We start from the raw sequence: 17,243 nt of genomic DNA, 5'->3' as shown, positions 1-17,243 counted from the left end.
ATTTACAATCATTTGTTTAATGACCCTTCAAAGTTATAACAGCACTGAAAAAAGTGATTTATAACTAGTGCTTGCAGCTACAACTGCTGCAGCATCCCCACGATCACCTGATGAAAAGGAGTAACTTGGCAACCAGTATGTATTTTTGATGGTTACAGAGTTCTCGGGTCATGTGATCAGAGGTGGTATTCAGTCAGTTCTGACAGGTTCTGGAGAATCGGTAGCAGAAATTTTGAGTAGTTCGGAGAACCATCAAATAGCCTGACCCACGACCCCCCAAACTGATTTTTTGTTGCCCTGCATAGGAGAAGGGAGCTGGAAAGCAGCAGGTAGAGAGGGAATGGGGATTTTGCAGTAACCTTCCCTCAGGAGGGGGGAGGGAATGGGGATTTTGCAGTTTCCTTCCCCTGCCATGCCCACAAAGCCACCCCCACAGAACTGGTAGTAAAAAAAAAAATTGAATTCTACCACTGCGACATGATCACATGTGTGACCTTCCCATTCACTTAACAGCTGCTTGATTCACTTAAAATACAAAAAGGCATACAATTGAGAGGGACTCACTCAACAATTGCCTTGCTTAGGAACAGAAACTCTGTGATCGTAAATTAAGGACTACCTGTATTTACCCTATTAGATACATAAGCATTTTCCATGTCCCCACCAAACTCTAATTGGGACTGGAAACTCTGTTGCTAAGTAATGTCATAAACTGAAATGTTACAACTGCACGGATTTATGTCAGTGCAACAACATATTATTGTGACTTGCAACTTCTCACTGACTTTGCTTGCGGAAAACTGGCTGTGAATGTATCAAATGGTGATCATGTGACTGCAGGATATAAATGCATGCCAATTGCCAAGCATCCAAGTCATTATCACATGACTGCAGGAACATGACAGTTGCAAACTCAAGGACTGGTCATAACTATCCTTTTTGGCATCCTTGTAACTAGTCGTTGAATAAGAAGTCTCTAAGTGGGAACTGTGTATTTCCCTATCCAAGCTCTACACTAGGGGTGTCAAACTGGCGGCCCATGGGCCGGATGCATCACGCACAGGCCATACCTACCCCAGCTCTGTAAAGGGGAAAAACGTCCAATACATCATGTGACGCCACGAGTTTGACACCCGTGCTCTGCACTTTTTTTTTTTTTACAGAGTGTTTTTGTAATAACAGTAATTAGGAGTAGTATTAGGAGAGCAAGGAGGAACAAATCATAATTTTACACTCTTCCATAGATATCTTATTATCAATACGTTAAACAATTGATTCAGTCAAATGTATTGCATATCTAGAATATTGCTGTACAACATCTACAAATACGGATAAAGATGTAATCCTGATTTACAATGTTACATCATCCTGGTATCACAACGTCCATCTCATCCTGCTGTCCGAATCTCCTGAACGGCACCAGATTATCTAATTCTCTTTATCTAAGCACTCTAAAGGTTCTTTCATCCCATTAAAATATAATGGGGGCGTCTTTATTTACAAATCTCATCTTAATTACAAAAGGAATCATCTCACTAGTAATTAGGCAAAAGGATTAGAGTTCATTTCATTACCAAATATAGTAGAAGGAGAATCGTTTAGTTTACAATAGCCCAGTCTAGCAATGTCTGTTCAAAATAGCTATGAAAAGGCACCAGCTTTTGTGAGTGATAGTTAGCTTCATTAGAATCCTCTTCCACCATAGTTTGGAGGCACAGCAACAACAATAGACAAGAAATGAAGAAAACATTAAAAACTCAAACTGGCTTCACCCAAATTCCCAGAGGAATAACAGGTAAAAAGATAAAGTTCCCCTCACACATATGTGCTAGTCATTCTCGACTCTAGGGGGTGGTGCTCATCTCCGTTAGAAGCCAAAGAGCCAGCGCTGTGCGAAGGGTCTCCGTGGTCATATGGCCGGCATGACTAAACGTCAAAGGCGCACAGAGCGCTGTTACCTTCCCACTAAAAGTGGTTCTTATTTTTCTACTTGCATTTTTACATGCTTTCAAACTGCTAGGTTGGTTGGCAGAAGCTGGGACAAGTAACGGGAGCTCACTGAGTTACGTGGCGCTAGGGATTCGAACCACCAACCTTTCTGATTGACAAGCTCAGCATCTTAGCCACTTAGTTCCTCTATAAGAGGACAGGAAGGCAAAACAGCCTTTCAAGATTGTTACTACAACCTATCTACAGCCTAGTCCAGGGGAGTGCCAGTCGTTCTCGGAAGCCTGTTTCCTTAGCTAACCTGTCTCAAAGGGCTGACAATCAGCTACTGTCCAATGGAGAATTTCAGTGTGTGAAAGGGATCCCAAACTAGGAGCCAGAACATGCCTTTATGATAAACTATAACATTGGCAAATTTTGTAAAATGAGTATATGAAATACCTGTTATTTTCTTAGCACGAGCATAAATATTTATCCACTCAGAATGTTTCAACATCTTGCATTTTAAAAGAACTCAAAATTGCTCGAAGGTTCTGATGGAAGATATATTCCGGAAATTTCAAGTATTCCACCAATAAGAATATTAAGAACTAAAAACAAGCCCCTTGTATCCACATTTTCATCTTAAGGTTCAAAGTAGATATGCTGTTAGTATAGCAGCCATCCTAATGAAAAAATTCACCAAGAAAATGAATTTAAAAAATGAAACTGTTTTAAATATTTACATAGTAAAAGAGGCAACATATTTTAAGGCCTGATTATCTTTCACAGACTACCAAAAAAAATAACACAGCAAGAGATACTGGATATCAGCAAAACCTTCAAAACAAATATAGAACACAAACTTATGATATAAGACAAACTTATGATATAACACAAACTTATCACCCACACCAAAACATTTTTAAATGTAACAAAACAAGCCCAAAACATTTTATTATATAAAAATATTTAAATGTTCATAATTTTAAGCAAGATTCATTGAAATTGAGATGCATTCTAATTCTAAACATTCTTTTAGAAATACAATAACACCCGTAGGACCTTATTTGCCAGATTTATTAAACATCTACATATTCTACAAATCCTAAAACGCCATCCTGTGGAACAGCACTACCACCATCAATCAAATTATTCTGAAGGTAATTGTTTTTTTTTAAATTCCTTGAATTTTTCTGTAACATTATGCAGAATTTCCTGAATGGATGAATGTTGTCCCTTGATGTTAATTGTTGTGCCATTGGTTGATGATCTTCCAACTTCACCACCAGTCATTCATTTGCATATTCCATTTAATGTCCTTTTAAAAACCAGAACAGGCAAGATACGTTTTTACTTCTCCTCCACATTTGCTACCATAGCCTCTATGGCATTCCAGTCCAGCTTGCTAAGGATGCTGCTGGTACTTTCACTCATACTGTCAATATTATTAAGACTGGCAATGGAGCAAGCATCTTCTGGAAGTGATTCCTGGAGAGAAAAAGAGAAGCATGATGGAGATAAGAAACAGACCAGTCAAGAGACCTTTTCAAGCCCCAAAAAGTCTTTTCCCGCTTGGGTTAAAATTAGACCACCTAATACGAAAGTATATACTGTATTTTTTGGAGTATAAGATGCATCAGGTTTTGAAGAGGCAAATTAAAAAAAAACCATTTTTGCACTCTGCAGATCTCCTAAAAACGGTCTGTTGTTCGTGAAAACGGGCCCATTTCCCCCCCCCCCGCCAAAAGGGCATGAATAGCCTTTAGGAGGCTTGCAGAGTGCTCCTGGGGGGTGGGACACACACACACACACTTTTTAAAAAAAACTCTGAGACTACAGTCCTATATTTTTTGGAGTAGAAGAGTCACAAGAATTTATCAATTCCAAAAGTAGATTTGGGATCAATATGAAAAAGCACTGTAAACAATGAGACTCTGATCCTTCTCCCAGGAGAGATATAAATACCAAATAAAATGAAGAAGCAAACAAGGAACTATTTCAGAGCTATTGCCTGATTTGTTCTATTTTTGCCATCCTCACCTTCTTGAAATGTACATTCGATGTGCCGTACAGTATTTGTTGGATCTCTTCGGGGACACTCCAGCCACTCACAGTATTGTCATCAGTCTCTTCCGTAGCCTGAGATGTCATAGTAGAAGTGAAGAACCTTTTCTCATTCATTGACTCTCTTGTCTGATCAAAAGCTGGAGGGGAACAAATGATTGAAAGATTTTGTATTTTGGTTTATTTAAATTTCTTACTATTTAAGCATTCAGTAATTTGGACCTAAATTTTGAACCCAATTTGATAAAAGTAAGTTTTAGTGCTGCTTTTTTAGATCTCTTAAACTATCTAAAAGGGACCTTCTAGTTAAGCATTTCTATTTGACTTCAGGTTATTCTCCCATGGTTGACCTTGGTATCTATCCTGCATCTGTTAATCAATGACAGAAACAGAGGACCACTGAAGATCTCACAGGCTTTTCCTCCCAGCTTCAACATCCCAACAATTATGGAGCCATAAAAGGACTGCAAGAGTCCTTGAGCATGAATGGGGGTGGGGGGAGGCTCACTGTCAAGGATATTAGTAACTCTGTCAATCTACATTTTCCTGTTCCTTAATATATGTGTGACTGAATTGGCATCCTTCTCATTCAGGTGTGGGGCATCAAGAGGCAATCCCATATGTTCCTGTAGTTCCTTCATGTCCATTAAAAGAAGACTATGAGCTTCAAAACAGCGTCAATGCTGCCAAGTTATGTTAAAAAGTTATTATAAAGTATGAGTCTATACTGCTCATAATATTGGGATAGAGTATATTTTCCCACAAGCGTTCACAAGCTCAGAAGAAAAACATATATATAGGCTTTGCATAGAATTTACTGTCAGGCCTGCAGCCATCTTTTCTTTTGGATCTTTGGCCTGCCACACTTTCTATTATTCTACTATGCATTTTCTATTGTGGGAAAATGGGAGGGGGGATTGTATGGAGTTAGATGATATGTAGCCATAACAACATTCTTTCTAGAAAGCCAAGGTCATCCTTTGTTTTTGTACCTCTGCACCTGACTGGAATTGGATGGGTGGAACTGCCAGCATTGTAGTGGGAGATTGGACCATGTGATGGACTTGTGGGTGTGGGGGCAAGATCTTGAACTTTCAGCTGGGTGGGGAAAGCCAGGAAGCTTTCAGATTCGGATTTTCCCAGATGTGCCAACATGGCTCTCTTAATAAATTAGAACTTTGAGGAATGCTTTGCCGCATACTCTATTTTGGATGGTATTTGGAATCCTGACGTTTATGTCTATAGCTATCAATTTTTGGACTACAATTATTGCTTGCAGAACTTATTTTTAAATCTCTTTATAATAGTGGTGACTCTCTTTAATGAGGCTTCCAAACAATGTAGGGAAACAGCCCACCCACGCTCCCAAGTTCTGGAAAGCATTCCAACTAAGAAGAGAGGAAGAAATTTATACTGTAAATTCTGCCAATGATCCATTTTGATAAATTTTGACTTCTTCAGCTCATGAGATAAGGTCTTCTGTGAGCTACCTCAGTTCACCTAATGATTGGATTTGTACTAAATGATCACTAAAGTACTCAAAGCCAGTGAACAAGAAAAATTAAAATCTGGAAAAGTTCCATCACTATGAATTCATCCAAACTGAAAAAGCCTAGCAACAGGAGAAGATCTTTTTTCTAAAAAACAGAAGGCATCTAAAGGGACCTTGTAGAGATGAGGGCCAATGAATAGCATTGAGTTTTGTGCCATTACAAACCATGGCTTCTCAGGTCCAGCCTGTTACTCGGCCATTGCCTCTGGTTTCTACGGTTTCTCCCATATGCTTCACCTTGATGGGCTTCTAGTGACATTCTTCTGTAAGGACTTTGGCAGAGTCGACCTTAAGCAAAAAAAAGGCAACAAAACTGTTCCTTTCACATCATGGATTAGGAACTTCAAACAAAGTTACCAGATTACAATTCAGTGGGATCTAGCAATCTTTACTATCTTCACACCATGGCAGAAGTCTAGAGTTTCTTTGCTATATATTTCTGTTTGCATCACCCTAAAATTTCAAGGTTCTATTGAAATGGAATTAAAATAGAATAGAATAACAGAGTTGGAAGAGACCTTGGAGGTCTTCTAGTCCAACCCCCTGCTTAGGCAGAATACCTTATATAATTTCAGACCAATTGTTATCCAACATATTCTTAAAAACTTCCAGTGTTTTGGAGCATTCACAACTTCTGGAGGCAAGTTGTTCCACTGATTAATTGTTCGAACTGTCAGGAAATTTTGTTCTAAGTTGTTTCTCTCCTTGATTCGTTTCCACCCATTGCTTCTTGTCCTACCCTCAGATGCTTTGGAGAATAGCTTGACTCCCTCTTCTTTGTGGCAGCCCCTGAGATATTGAAACACTGTTATCATGTCTCCCCTGGTCCTTCTTTTCATTAAACTAATGTTCCATTTCTCCATAAAGCTTGTTTGCTTATTTCTTTAAACATTATGATGCAAGATATATGTGTAAGTATTACAGTCTATAAAATGCACCATGCACTTTGTACTTACAATTTTGATAACTGGCATGATAAAAAGCAGATCTTTGTTTCTTACCCTTTTTCCGATCTGTGTCACAAGACAGACTTGAGAGGGATCTTGCTGGACCCAAACCAACTTTGGCAAATGGTTTGCTCCTCCCATGGAAACTTCAATAAAAAAATATATTTTTATAATTGCAACGATTATTCTAGAACTTTTTGAAAATACATAAACTGGAATACGTAGGCTGGTTGCAAGGCAAAGGGTGAGGCACAAAAATGAGAAAAATGCCCCGTTTTTCACAAAAACAGGCCCGTTTTTCATTAAAAAAGGGGCGGGGCATGGATAGCCTTTAGGAAGCTTATAGAGTGCTCCTGGGGACTGGGAGGGGGTGAAATTGAACAAATAACAGCTGTTTTTCGCTCATTTCTGCCTTCCCCAGCCCCCAAGAGCTCTCTAAAAGCTTCCTAGAGGCTCTGCACAGCCATTTTGGTGAAAGGGGCGGGGTTTTGGGAGGCCAAATATGCTGTATTCCGTGAATAAGACGCACCCAGATTTTCAGCCTCTTTTTTGAGGGAAAAAGGTGCATCTTATACTCCGAAAAATACGGTAGTTTTTGTCTTTTGCTCCTCTTTTTTTTCTTTTTTTTTAATAAATGTTTTTTAATTTTAGTTTAAAACAGGTACACATCTTTCTTTACATCTGTAAAAAATATATCAATCAATTACAGATAAGTTTTGGTACATCTCCTCCACAGTCAACCAACATAACTCATATTAACTAAGGCATTATTATATATCCATTTTCATTTAACTGTAATTATTATTTAGCAATATTAATGAAAGTAATAATCTTGAACAATCCCTGCCCACACCGGTGGGAGAGGAAAAAAAAAAAAAGAAAAAAAAAAGGACAGATAGAAAATAAAAATTAAAAATAAAAATAAAAAATAAAAATAATACAAAAAGAGACAAAAACGACAAGAGACAAGGCAGGAAAACGAAACAAAGCACAGGTGTCTATCATGAGAAAAAAAAAGAAGTATATCAACTGGTTACAACATGCTTTGGTGCTTCTCTTCCATTAACTCATATTAATTCAAATATCTTAACTCGAATATTTACCATATCAACATCATTATACCTCCAGTTTTAATTACCTATGGTTATTTAAACATCCTTCATCCTTAGCTATGCATTACATAATTAATCCATAACACATGCTGACAATTCATTTACTTATTTATAAAATCCTCTATTATCATCAAATCCTCATATCCTATTTTAGCTGGACATCCATAATATTTAATTATATCATATATCATAACATTTTCCCAGTATTGATTAACATTTGATTGTATGTATTTTATTTAGTTTTTAATAGTGATAATTATTGTAGTTAATACTCTTTATGTATAATCTTCCAATTGTTAGTTATCATATCAACTCCACATTATATACATTACTATCAATATCAATTATTATTCAACTATATTTGTTACAAGAAAAAGCAATTAGGTTTAACTAGTTTTCAATTGTGTTCTTCAATCTATCAGCCAGTTCCAAATTATATATATTACTATCCATATCAGTCATTATACAGCTATATCTATTGCACATTAAGGTAATCAGATTTAGCTAAATTTTAAAATACGTTCTTCCATCTATCAGCCAGTGTCTCTCCAATAGCAAGATCCTCTCCAGCCAATTGCCACACGTTGGATAAATTTACCAAATATTTTCATAATCAAATCCAGACAAAGATATTTTGGCACCTTTGGACTCTGAATATCAGTGATGAAATAATAATAATGTTGTCCTGGGCTTGTAAGATTTTCCAAATTAACTTTAATTCTCAAGGCTGGATTTTCCATTCCTCCTGCACTCTGTCTTTTTAAATGGGTCTTCTTTATAGCTTCCCCCCTCCTTTCTTCCTCTGAGATAGACCAGACACCATTTCTCACATTTTCCGTTTGTGTTTCAGGAGCATTTAAACATTCAACAATCTCAGTTTTTGCTTCATATTTTAAAATCAGATGATCCAATTTTCTTTCCAGTCTTTGATAAGAATCAAAGAGTCCTCTACATGCGGAAAAAAGTCTCTGAAATGAAATCTTAGAGGTATTTTGGGACGCCATGATGTGTGTCGCAGTTAAAAATTGCAAACTCCCTTTTTTTTTTCCACAGACTTCTTAGTCTCTCACAGGCTGTGATTGTAAACAAAGCCGAGTAGTAAAGTAATAAAAGTGTCGAATCGTGACGGGCTAATTAGTAGAAAATAAATTTTACGATCCACTTAAGGAGATTCAGAGGGGGGAGGGTGTCGAGGAGTTTCTTGAAGCATTTAAGAAGTAAAGTAACCACCAGCCATAAATCCATTAGAAAAAGCCAATTCGCCGCTAAATTTCCCTGTTCTTTGGTTTCAGTTATCTTAAGTTTTTAACGCGAACAGTCTCTCTTGGATAATAAAATCAGCTTACCAGATGACATCACTTCTAGCATTCTTAGGGGCAACCTGCAGTTTCAGTTAGCACGCAGCTAATCCAGAAAGGAATTGGCACGAGGAGTTAATACCCCCCCCCCCAAGAGATTTGCGGGTATCTCTGAGGTCCTGGGTCTCTCCTCACCTTCACTGTCTTCTCCGGGACAGCTAGGGTTCAAAGAACCCGTCCAAAAATCCTTCGGTATAGAGGAATTTCAGGAGTAGCCTGAAACTCCATCTTCTCACTGCTAAGCCCCGCCTTCTTTCCTTTTTGCTCCTCTTTCTTGTTTGTCGCCCTTTGACTACCTGACTACCTAATTTGCTTTCTCTGACTCTTGAAATGTATTGGGACTATTTTACTACTCCTTGGACTGTACCGGCATTTTTCAGGCAACCATTCTCTGCTAGGCATTTGAATTACCGTGTTTTCCCGAAAATAAAACCAAGTCTTATATTATTTTTTGCTCCAAAAGATGCATTAGGGCTTATTTTCCAGTTAGGTCTTATTTTGGGGGAAATACACTACTAATTGCGTCCGTCTGGCTGATGATCTTAAGTGGGGCTTATTTTTGGGGTACGGCTTATATTATGAGCATCCTGAAAAATCATGCTAGGGTTTAATTTCCGGTTGGGTCTTATTATTGGGGAAACGGAGTACTTTCCTGTTCACTGCTCACTTCTTAAAACTGTGGTAAATATTTCAACTTTGAAATACTGTGTCTACACCTGCGTGCCAGCAATTTTGAAACAGAACACCCAAAATAAGTGTGTCAACAATCTATCAGTACATTGCCATTGCTATGATACTGGACTACTGTGAAGTTAAAAGTTAAAATTAGTGCTCTAATTTGGCAATACTTTTTTTCCAGGAGTAAGAGCAACTGTGTTCAGAAGCCTTGCATAGGATTGTCACATTGGTAAATCTGAGAATGAAGCAAGAAAATTAATATCAGTACTACTTTGCAATAAGTTACCCTCCAGCAGAAGCGATGCGCGGCTGCTTAAAATCGTAAGTTGATTTTCTTCCAGATGATGGCTTATATTGACTGGAAGGGAGCTGCGCAGTGTCAGACAGCAAGTCATGCATCAGACTGAGAGCTTCGTTGACTCTTAAGTTATGATGTTCAGCTAGCAAGACCCTTCAGAGAAAGCAAATGACCCAGTTTAAGTACTAGCTACTCAACAATTGCAGATATATACATTTTAAACAAACATCCCTTCTAGGTTATTTAAAAGCAATCTAAGTTTGTCACTACTGGGGAGAAAAAGAGACACATAAAAATATTTTGTATACAAGAAAAACATACTAGTAGAAGTACAGGTAGTCCTTGATTTACAACAGCTAATTCAGTGACCGTTCAACTTGACAACATCACTGAAAAAAGTGACTGATGACCATTTTTCATAGTTATGACTGTTGCAGCTTCCCATGGTCATGTGATTAATTAGATGCTTGGCAATTGGTTCATATTTATGATGGTTGCAGTGCAAAACCAAGTCAATGGGGAAGTCGGGTTCACTTAAAAACTGTTACTAATTAACACAACTGTGGCAAGAAAGGTCATAAAATGGGACAAAATTCATTTAACAACTGTCTTACTTAGCAACAGAAATTTTAGTTCAACAATAGTCATAAGTCAAGGACTACCTGTAATCTGTAGGAAAGAGACATTATTTTGATTTTGTCTGTTCTACTTTCATATAATGAAGAAGTTCAGAGACAAGAGGACCAAAAATGTCAAATACTTTAGTAACAACGAAAGTTGCTGAGGAAAATCTGTAGAAAAGTTTTGGTCCATCTTCATCAGGTTTGCATCAGTGATGTATGTTCTCTTAAAATGTAGAAACATGCCAAACAATATGGAATTTGGAATTCCCAAAAGATTCAAGTCTATAGAAGAGTAAATTTACCCACAGAATGAATACAACATAATTGTTTTATAGTGTTCCCAACACAAAGTTTCTCTTTCAACTGGGTTTTAATAGTTCTACTCAAAATGTTCCCAAAATTTTCTTTCATCTTATCCCTGGGGCACATAATTCAAATGCCTTATCCTAGAATTATTTCATTCATAAAATTTGATAGACCAGTGAAAGATATAGGGTGAGATGTAGACAATTTACACTTAATAGCTCAATTGCCACATACAGTGGATTAAAAGTCTAGAAAGTTCCCGAAAAATAACATACTTATCTTTCTCCTTTTTCTTTTTCTGTTGTAATTTAATCTCTCGTGTTGACAGTCCAAGGGGCTATACAAAAAATGCAAACAGATATGTATATCAGTTATCTGGTCTGTAACATTAACTATTCTAATTGAGAACTGAGAGAGTTTAATATTATTTAATATTTACTGATGAAATGCTTACTGTTTATTACGTACATTGCTAGATTTTACTCTGTAACAATTAACATTTGAAACAAGTAAGAGTACTGGGTCTAAGTAATTTTACAGGGAAATAATTCTTTAAATTTCTCTATTTTTTAAATCCCTTTTTTCAGCTTCTGAGTCCCTTTTCCTTTGGTGCATACCCTTAACATTAATATTAAGATGTGTTTACAGAGAGATTTGAATGTTTTAGAATTATAATACTGGGTTAGTAATCCTAGCTTTTAGTCATTGTATATCTCTTATAAGAGAAGGTGTTATTATTAAACGGATGTAATTTTTCTTGATTGTATTTTATGTTAGACGATGACTGAAATAAATATTTGACTCCTAAAGAAAAGCTCACTTTTCAAGCTCATATCAAGATTATTTTTTTAAAGTTTCCCTTGTCCTTAGAGATGACAATTTCTAGCTGTTTGATGTTATTGTTTCATGCAGAAGAATTTTCCATCATGGTCTTGCAGATTTTAAAACTTCATAAAGATTTTAGCAGTCTAAAGTCTCCTGGCAGAACCTGTTCTTCCTGGATAATGGCCATTCCCTCTGAATCATGCTGTCAAAGATTGAGACCTAGAGAAATGTTGAATTACTCTCACTTAGGCTTCTAAGGACAAGGTTCCAGGGACGCGTGGCTCAGTGGCTAAGACATTGAGCTTGTTGAATCCCTAGTGCCACTTAACGGAATGAGCTCCCGTTACTTGTCCCAGCTTCTGCCAACCTAGCAGTTTGAAAGCTTGTAAAAATGTAATTTTTTAAAGGAACTTACAGTGGGTAAATTCATGTTCTAGAATTGTTACTATTATTCATCTTCATGCTTTTTTTTCACATTTGATTTGATAATCGATATGTCATCTTTTTGAAGAGGTAGCCATCCAGATTTAAAAATACAATTTTAGAACAGAGAGATTCATATTGATAAAATTTCTCCTTTTAATCTACTTTTAACAATTCAACACAAATAGCCTTACCATCTTTCTCAAATGGAATGGATTGTGCTCTTTTGCCCGTTTCTCAGACAGAGTTTGCATATATTCAGCAAGCCTCTCTTTTCGTTTTCTTTTCATCCAAGCATGTAACTCTTTTTTATCCTTCTCAGCTTTATAAGTCTGTTTATGTGGTTTATTTGAAAGACTGAAATAACAAAGTCAGAGTCGATGACATTATTGTCTTACATCATGATTCTTAACTAAGATAGGAATAGAGCATCTTTTGCTACCAAATATTTAATGACTCCAGAATCATATAGTGAAAATAAACTATTTGTGAATTTGTAATAACAGCCAGAAGTTGCAAAGGCCATTGTTATTTAAAGTAGGGGGGGGGGAACCAAGTCAAAGTAAAAATATTACAAACTGCTGAAATTTACAGGAAAAAAAGTATGGCTGCTAATCATACATAAAGTGTTGTTTTCCCCTTTTTCTGTTGTTATTTAGAGCAGGGGTGTCAAACTGACGACAGTGTCATGTGACTTTCTTCCCCTTCGCTAAACTGGCTGTGGGTGCGGCCAGGGCGTGATGCATCTGGCCCACAGTCCATGAGTTTGACAGCCCTGATTTGGAGATAACCGCTAGTCCCAATTATTTAATTGACTGGTGGAAATCCTAGGTATGGAAACTAGCAATTCCATCTTCCTATGGATATTGATTCATTCATAGTCTGTCATTGGAGGCACATGAGGTGAGCATCCCTGATCAGAATCACCAGCCACTAGTAGTGGCCACTACACAATTAAAGTTGAACAGTGACTCTCTATGCATCAAGATCGGTGCATCTACAACGAAGTTGGTTTCTTCATGTGTATATAACAAGAATGACTACAGATAGTAAATGCATCAACTTCCTGTTTTTTGCCCTATCCAAAAGCAACTACTGTTTATCATGTCTAAACACCTGGGTGCATCATACAACCTAACATAGGTAGATCAAAGTTATTAAAAGTATCAATGTAACACTACCTGGCTATTTTTTTAGCTTGGATTTCTGAAAGGCCCAGCTCTAAAGGAGAAACCCCATTCTCCACTATAAGATCATTAATGATGTCCAAAACATCACTGAAGCCAGTGATTTGAAGGCGATCGTCTGAACATCTATAGGAAAAAAAAAAAACCTAATTAAATTGCTGCAAGCAGGAAAGCTACTTTTAAAAATATACACAGAGATCAAATAATATCACAATGACACTTCTAAACCTTTACACAAAACAATAACTGGAATATAAGGATGCCATGAATATACAAGCAAAAGATGGATTTTAATCATTTTCTCACACTGCAGGTCATTCTTGCTTAGTGTCTGTTCATTCAGCAATTTCTTGAACTTACAAGGCACTGAACAAATGGATGTTACAGTTGTTACAGCGCCCCATCAGTCACATGATCAGAATTTTCTTGGCAACCAGCCTGCATGTACAACCAGAGCGTGGACTCCAGCTCCCCCACATGTCTCTTTCTTCTGTCTTTTCAGCCACCGTGCATGTTATTGTGGGCTACTCGACACCCCCCCTCCCTGACATTGCCATCTTCTTCCTCCCACTGCTGACCTGGGATTGGGGACTAGGCAAAGGCACAACCCTGGGATGGACACGGTGAGCTTGACAAGGCAGCAGAACCCGATCTGCCAAAGGGAGCTCGCTAGGCCTCGCTAGGGAAGTGGCAGTGGGACAGAGTCAGCAGGCCATACAGGCCAGAAGAAGCATAAGGGCTGCTGCAGGCAGGCGTCCAATGGTGGAAAAAATGGTGGGAGCGATTTCTGATTTCCTACCAGCTTGTCCATTGCTTTTGATTGTGGAAAGTTGGAAAAAAACGTTAGAAATTATGACATGACCATGGCTTGCTGCAACACCAAAATCAGGACTTGTGCACTGAACATCCAGATCGTGATCTGATGACCCCAGGAAAGCAGTGATGACTGGAATCTCTGAACTGATTATAAGTCCCCCTCGTTCAGTTTTATCGTTATCTATGAATGGTTGCTGAATGAGTGATTGTTTGGCTCTTCAACAAAAACTTTAGTAAATGCTCTATAATCACTATAAAAGAACTTCTTCCTATATTTTTGAAATCTGCCATTAAATAGAAGACAGAATCTATTTTATACTGATAACAAAGTGGTAGGAACATCTCCCAATATGACTCCAGTAAATGCTTCTGAAATATTTTCTCATACATACCTCTCATATTGTTCTTCCATTTTAAAACTAATATCTATAAAAACAAAAACAAAAATCATCACTAACTTTTAAGGTTAATAAAAATAAACCAACTTTTAGCCTGGTTTATTAATAAAATTAATTAAAATATTAATCACTTAAAATAGTATTTTCCTTTCATAAGAATGTTATGAGTCAGTGACAGAGACTTCCTTATGCGATAAAAGCTCAAAGGTCCCTTACAGCTCTATTCTGATTGAATTTAATGTAAAAATATGGATATGCTACTAGCAAATAACATATTCTAAGGTAAAGGTTTCCCTCGCACATATGTGCTAGTCGTTCCCAACTCTAGGGGGCGGTGCTCATCTCAGTTTCAAAGCCAAAGAGCCAGTGCTGTCCAAAGACGTCTGCATGGTCATGTGGCTGGCATGACTAAACACCAAAGACACATGGAACGCTGTTACCTTCCCATCAAAGTGGTCCCTATTTTTCTACTTGCATTTTTTACGTGCTTTCAAACTGCTAGGTTGGCAGAAGCTGGAACAAGTAACGGGACCTCACTCTGTTATGTGGCACTAGAGATTCGAACCACTGAACTGCTGACCTTTCTGATCGACAAGCTCAGCATCTTAACTTCAGAGTCCTACGGGATTGGGCGGCATACAAATCTATTAAATTTCAATTTCAATTTCAACCACTGAACCACAGCGTCCCAACATATTCTATAAACAACTAAAAAGATGGTTTACAAAATTACCCAATAAAATGCAAAAAATAAGAAAGAGTAATACCAGCAAACAACTCATTAACCCTGGGATGATTAGCAGCTGATCCTGAAGGTGAAACAGAAGGTGTTTTTAAGGCAATGAAATCCTTTGGGGAAGATTCTGCTTCTAAGAAGTCTTTTTCGTCTGTAAAATTCTCCACTCTTACACGGGTTGAATAACGTTCTAGTTGAACAGAAGAACAGAGTGAAACCAAAGTTAAAAGGAAGATCATATAAAAAGTTATGCGATGTTCAGGATAAAAGCTATGTTCCTCTCTTACAGCAAATACAACAAAGAATTGAGTGCAGATTTATTATGGCATTTGGGTTGATGGGCAGTAAAGGGGTGATAATCCTTTAAAACTCAGGACATGCTTATTGATACCATAGCATCACTTAAAAAAACCAAGAGATTTCAGTAGCATAACAACTCTTATCAACTGCAGCCGTAATGTGAATCAGTCACTCAAGATGAAACTGCAGTCGTTATGTCAATCAGTCACTTATCTTCCATTGGTAGCTTCCCAAATATTTGTGATCTACAACAGAGTTATAAGACTGCTGGTTGGAGTTGGAAGACTAAGTAACATTATAACCAGAATTAATCAGTTTCCATAGCAAATTTCCAAGTTCAGTTCCAGTCTGGCTTTGATCTTTAAAATCTGTCCTGGGATTATGACCATTTGTTCAGTTACTGTTCAAAGGCATGATGGTGCTGAACAAATAGTTCTTATGACTGCTCCTGAGAGTTCCATCTGCTGCAACATCCCTACTGTCACTTGATCACAATCAGGTGACTGATTGTAAAAAGGCAGTCACATGATCATGATTTCTGACATTCCCTGCTTATTTCCACAAGCAAAATCCATGGGGAATCCTGCAGAAAATCATAAATTGCAATCATGTGAACTTAAGGACCCACCTCATCCTTGGGTTATGTTAGGAACCGGTACTGCTTATTAAACTGCCTTTAATAAGCAATGCAGTCAAATGACATTGTGATTAATGACTGCACTGTTTAGTGACGGAAATCCTGATCCCCATTGTAACCTAAGTCCAGACTTCTCTTCTTCCCTATATAGCTACCAAATCTCCTCTATGTGTTCCTATTATGTAAAGGGAGATATATTCTGAATCACCTATTCCCTTCCATATCAAACTGCCATATAGTCATAATATCTTCAACCCAACCCTCGGTTAGTAAACTCACCTGCTTTGCAAAGCTGAACACCTGGTGCAAAGAACAATATGTCATCTTCTTCTTGCTCAGGTATCACTCTGACATCTTTTGAGGTTTCCCCAAACTGTAAAAAAGAGACACTTGTGACATGCAGCATTTCTCACCTACATCTGCATATAATAAATATTACAATTTATATGTCTTTTTCTGAGCATCTCTTTTCCATTTCAATTAATACACAAGTCTAAGGTTAACTCAAATATACTGAAAAAAATACAATTGTTAACATTTTAAAAAAATCTCTCCTTTGCTGATTTTTGTTCACACCTGCAGAAGTTTCTTTTATAAATTGGAAAGTACATCTACGTTTTTAACACTGAGTTTATTGCAGTTTATTATTTTTGTCAATATCTATCCTCACAATGAAAGTAGTAATAAAATTCTACACTTTACATATTGGTTTGCATTTAATTTTCCCCCCCATTAAAATAAATTAAAATTAATTAAAATTAAATTGATTACTGATCAATGAACTATTTTCTTCAATCACAGTAAATTCATTTACATCCCTAACTTTCACACAGTTTTCTAAGCAACTCACTACCAGCCAGAAATCTTGTATCATATCAAAGACATGTGCTTTCTCCTCCAGTTGAAAGTACATACAATTACAATCTATTTAAACAAATACCCTATTCAGGGGTGGGATTCAGCCACCCTTATGCTTCTTCTGTCCTGTATGGGCGAACTGGATGCTAATTTTACATCTGGTTCACTGAACCAGTAGTTGGAAGGATTGACTGGC

At 37.3% G+C, this 17,243-nt stretch overlaps 1 protein-coding gene across 5 annotated transcripts in view; it reads right to left on the bottom strand.

Moving 5' to 3' along the window:
* Positions 1-2,117: 2,117 nt before the first annotated feature.
* CPLANE1 (ciliogenesis and planar polarity effector 1) overlaps positions 2,118-17,243 on the bottom strand; it is a 70,469-nt gene continuing 55,343 nt past the window's right edge. For 4 of the 5 annotated variants that reach the window (XM_032213230.1, XM_032213233.1, XM_032213232.1 and 1 more), the window contains 11 exons: positions 16,469-16,562; positions 15,284-15,442; positions 14,511-14,544; positions 13,297-13,428; positions 12,310-12,472; positions 11,143-11,204; positions 9,927-10,091; positions 6,547-6,638; positions 5,711-5,833; positions 3,970-4,133; positions 2,118-3,417 (listed from right to left, as the gene is read on the bottom strand). In XM_032213230.1, coding sequence (XP_032069121.1) covers positions 3,280-3,417; positions 3,970-4,133; positions 5,711-5,833; positions 6,547-6,638; positions 9,927-10,091; positions 11,143-11,204; positions 12,310-12,472; positions 13,297-13,428; positions 14,511-14,544; positions 15,284-15,442; positions 16,469-16,562 — 1,326 coding nt within the window. In that variant the 3' untranslated portion in view covers positions 2,118-3,279. Of the gene's footprint in view, positions 3,418-3,969; positions 4,134-5,710; positions 5,834-6,546; positions 6,639-9,926; positions 10,092-11,142; positions 11,205-12,309; positions 12,473-13,296; positions 13,429-14,510; positions 14,545-15,283; positions 15,443-16,468; positions 16,563-17,243 lie in introns of those variants that run through there. The other variant, XR_004254975.1, reaches the window with a different exon arrangement.

The sequence above is a fragment of the Thamnophis elegans genome, chromosome 3, assembly GCF_009769535.1.
Source record: "Thamnophis elegans isolate rThaEle1 chromosome 3, rThaEle1.pri, whole genome shotgun sequence".
Classification (NCBI taxonomy): Eukaryota; Metazoa; Chordata; class Lepidosauria; order Squamata; family Colubridae; genus Thamnophis; species Thamnophis elegans.
Note: the sequence above shows the minus strand (reverse complement) of the source record. Positions and strands in the feature narration are given on the sequence as shown.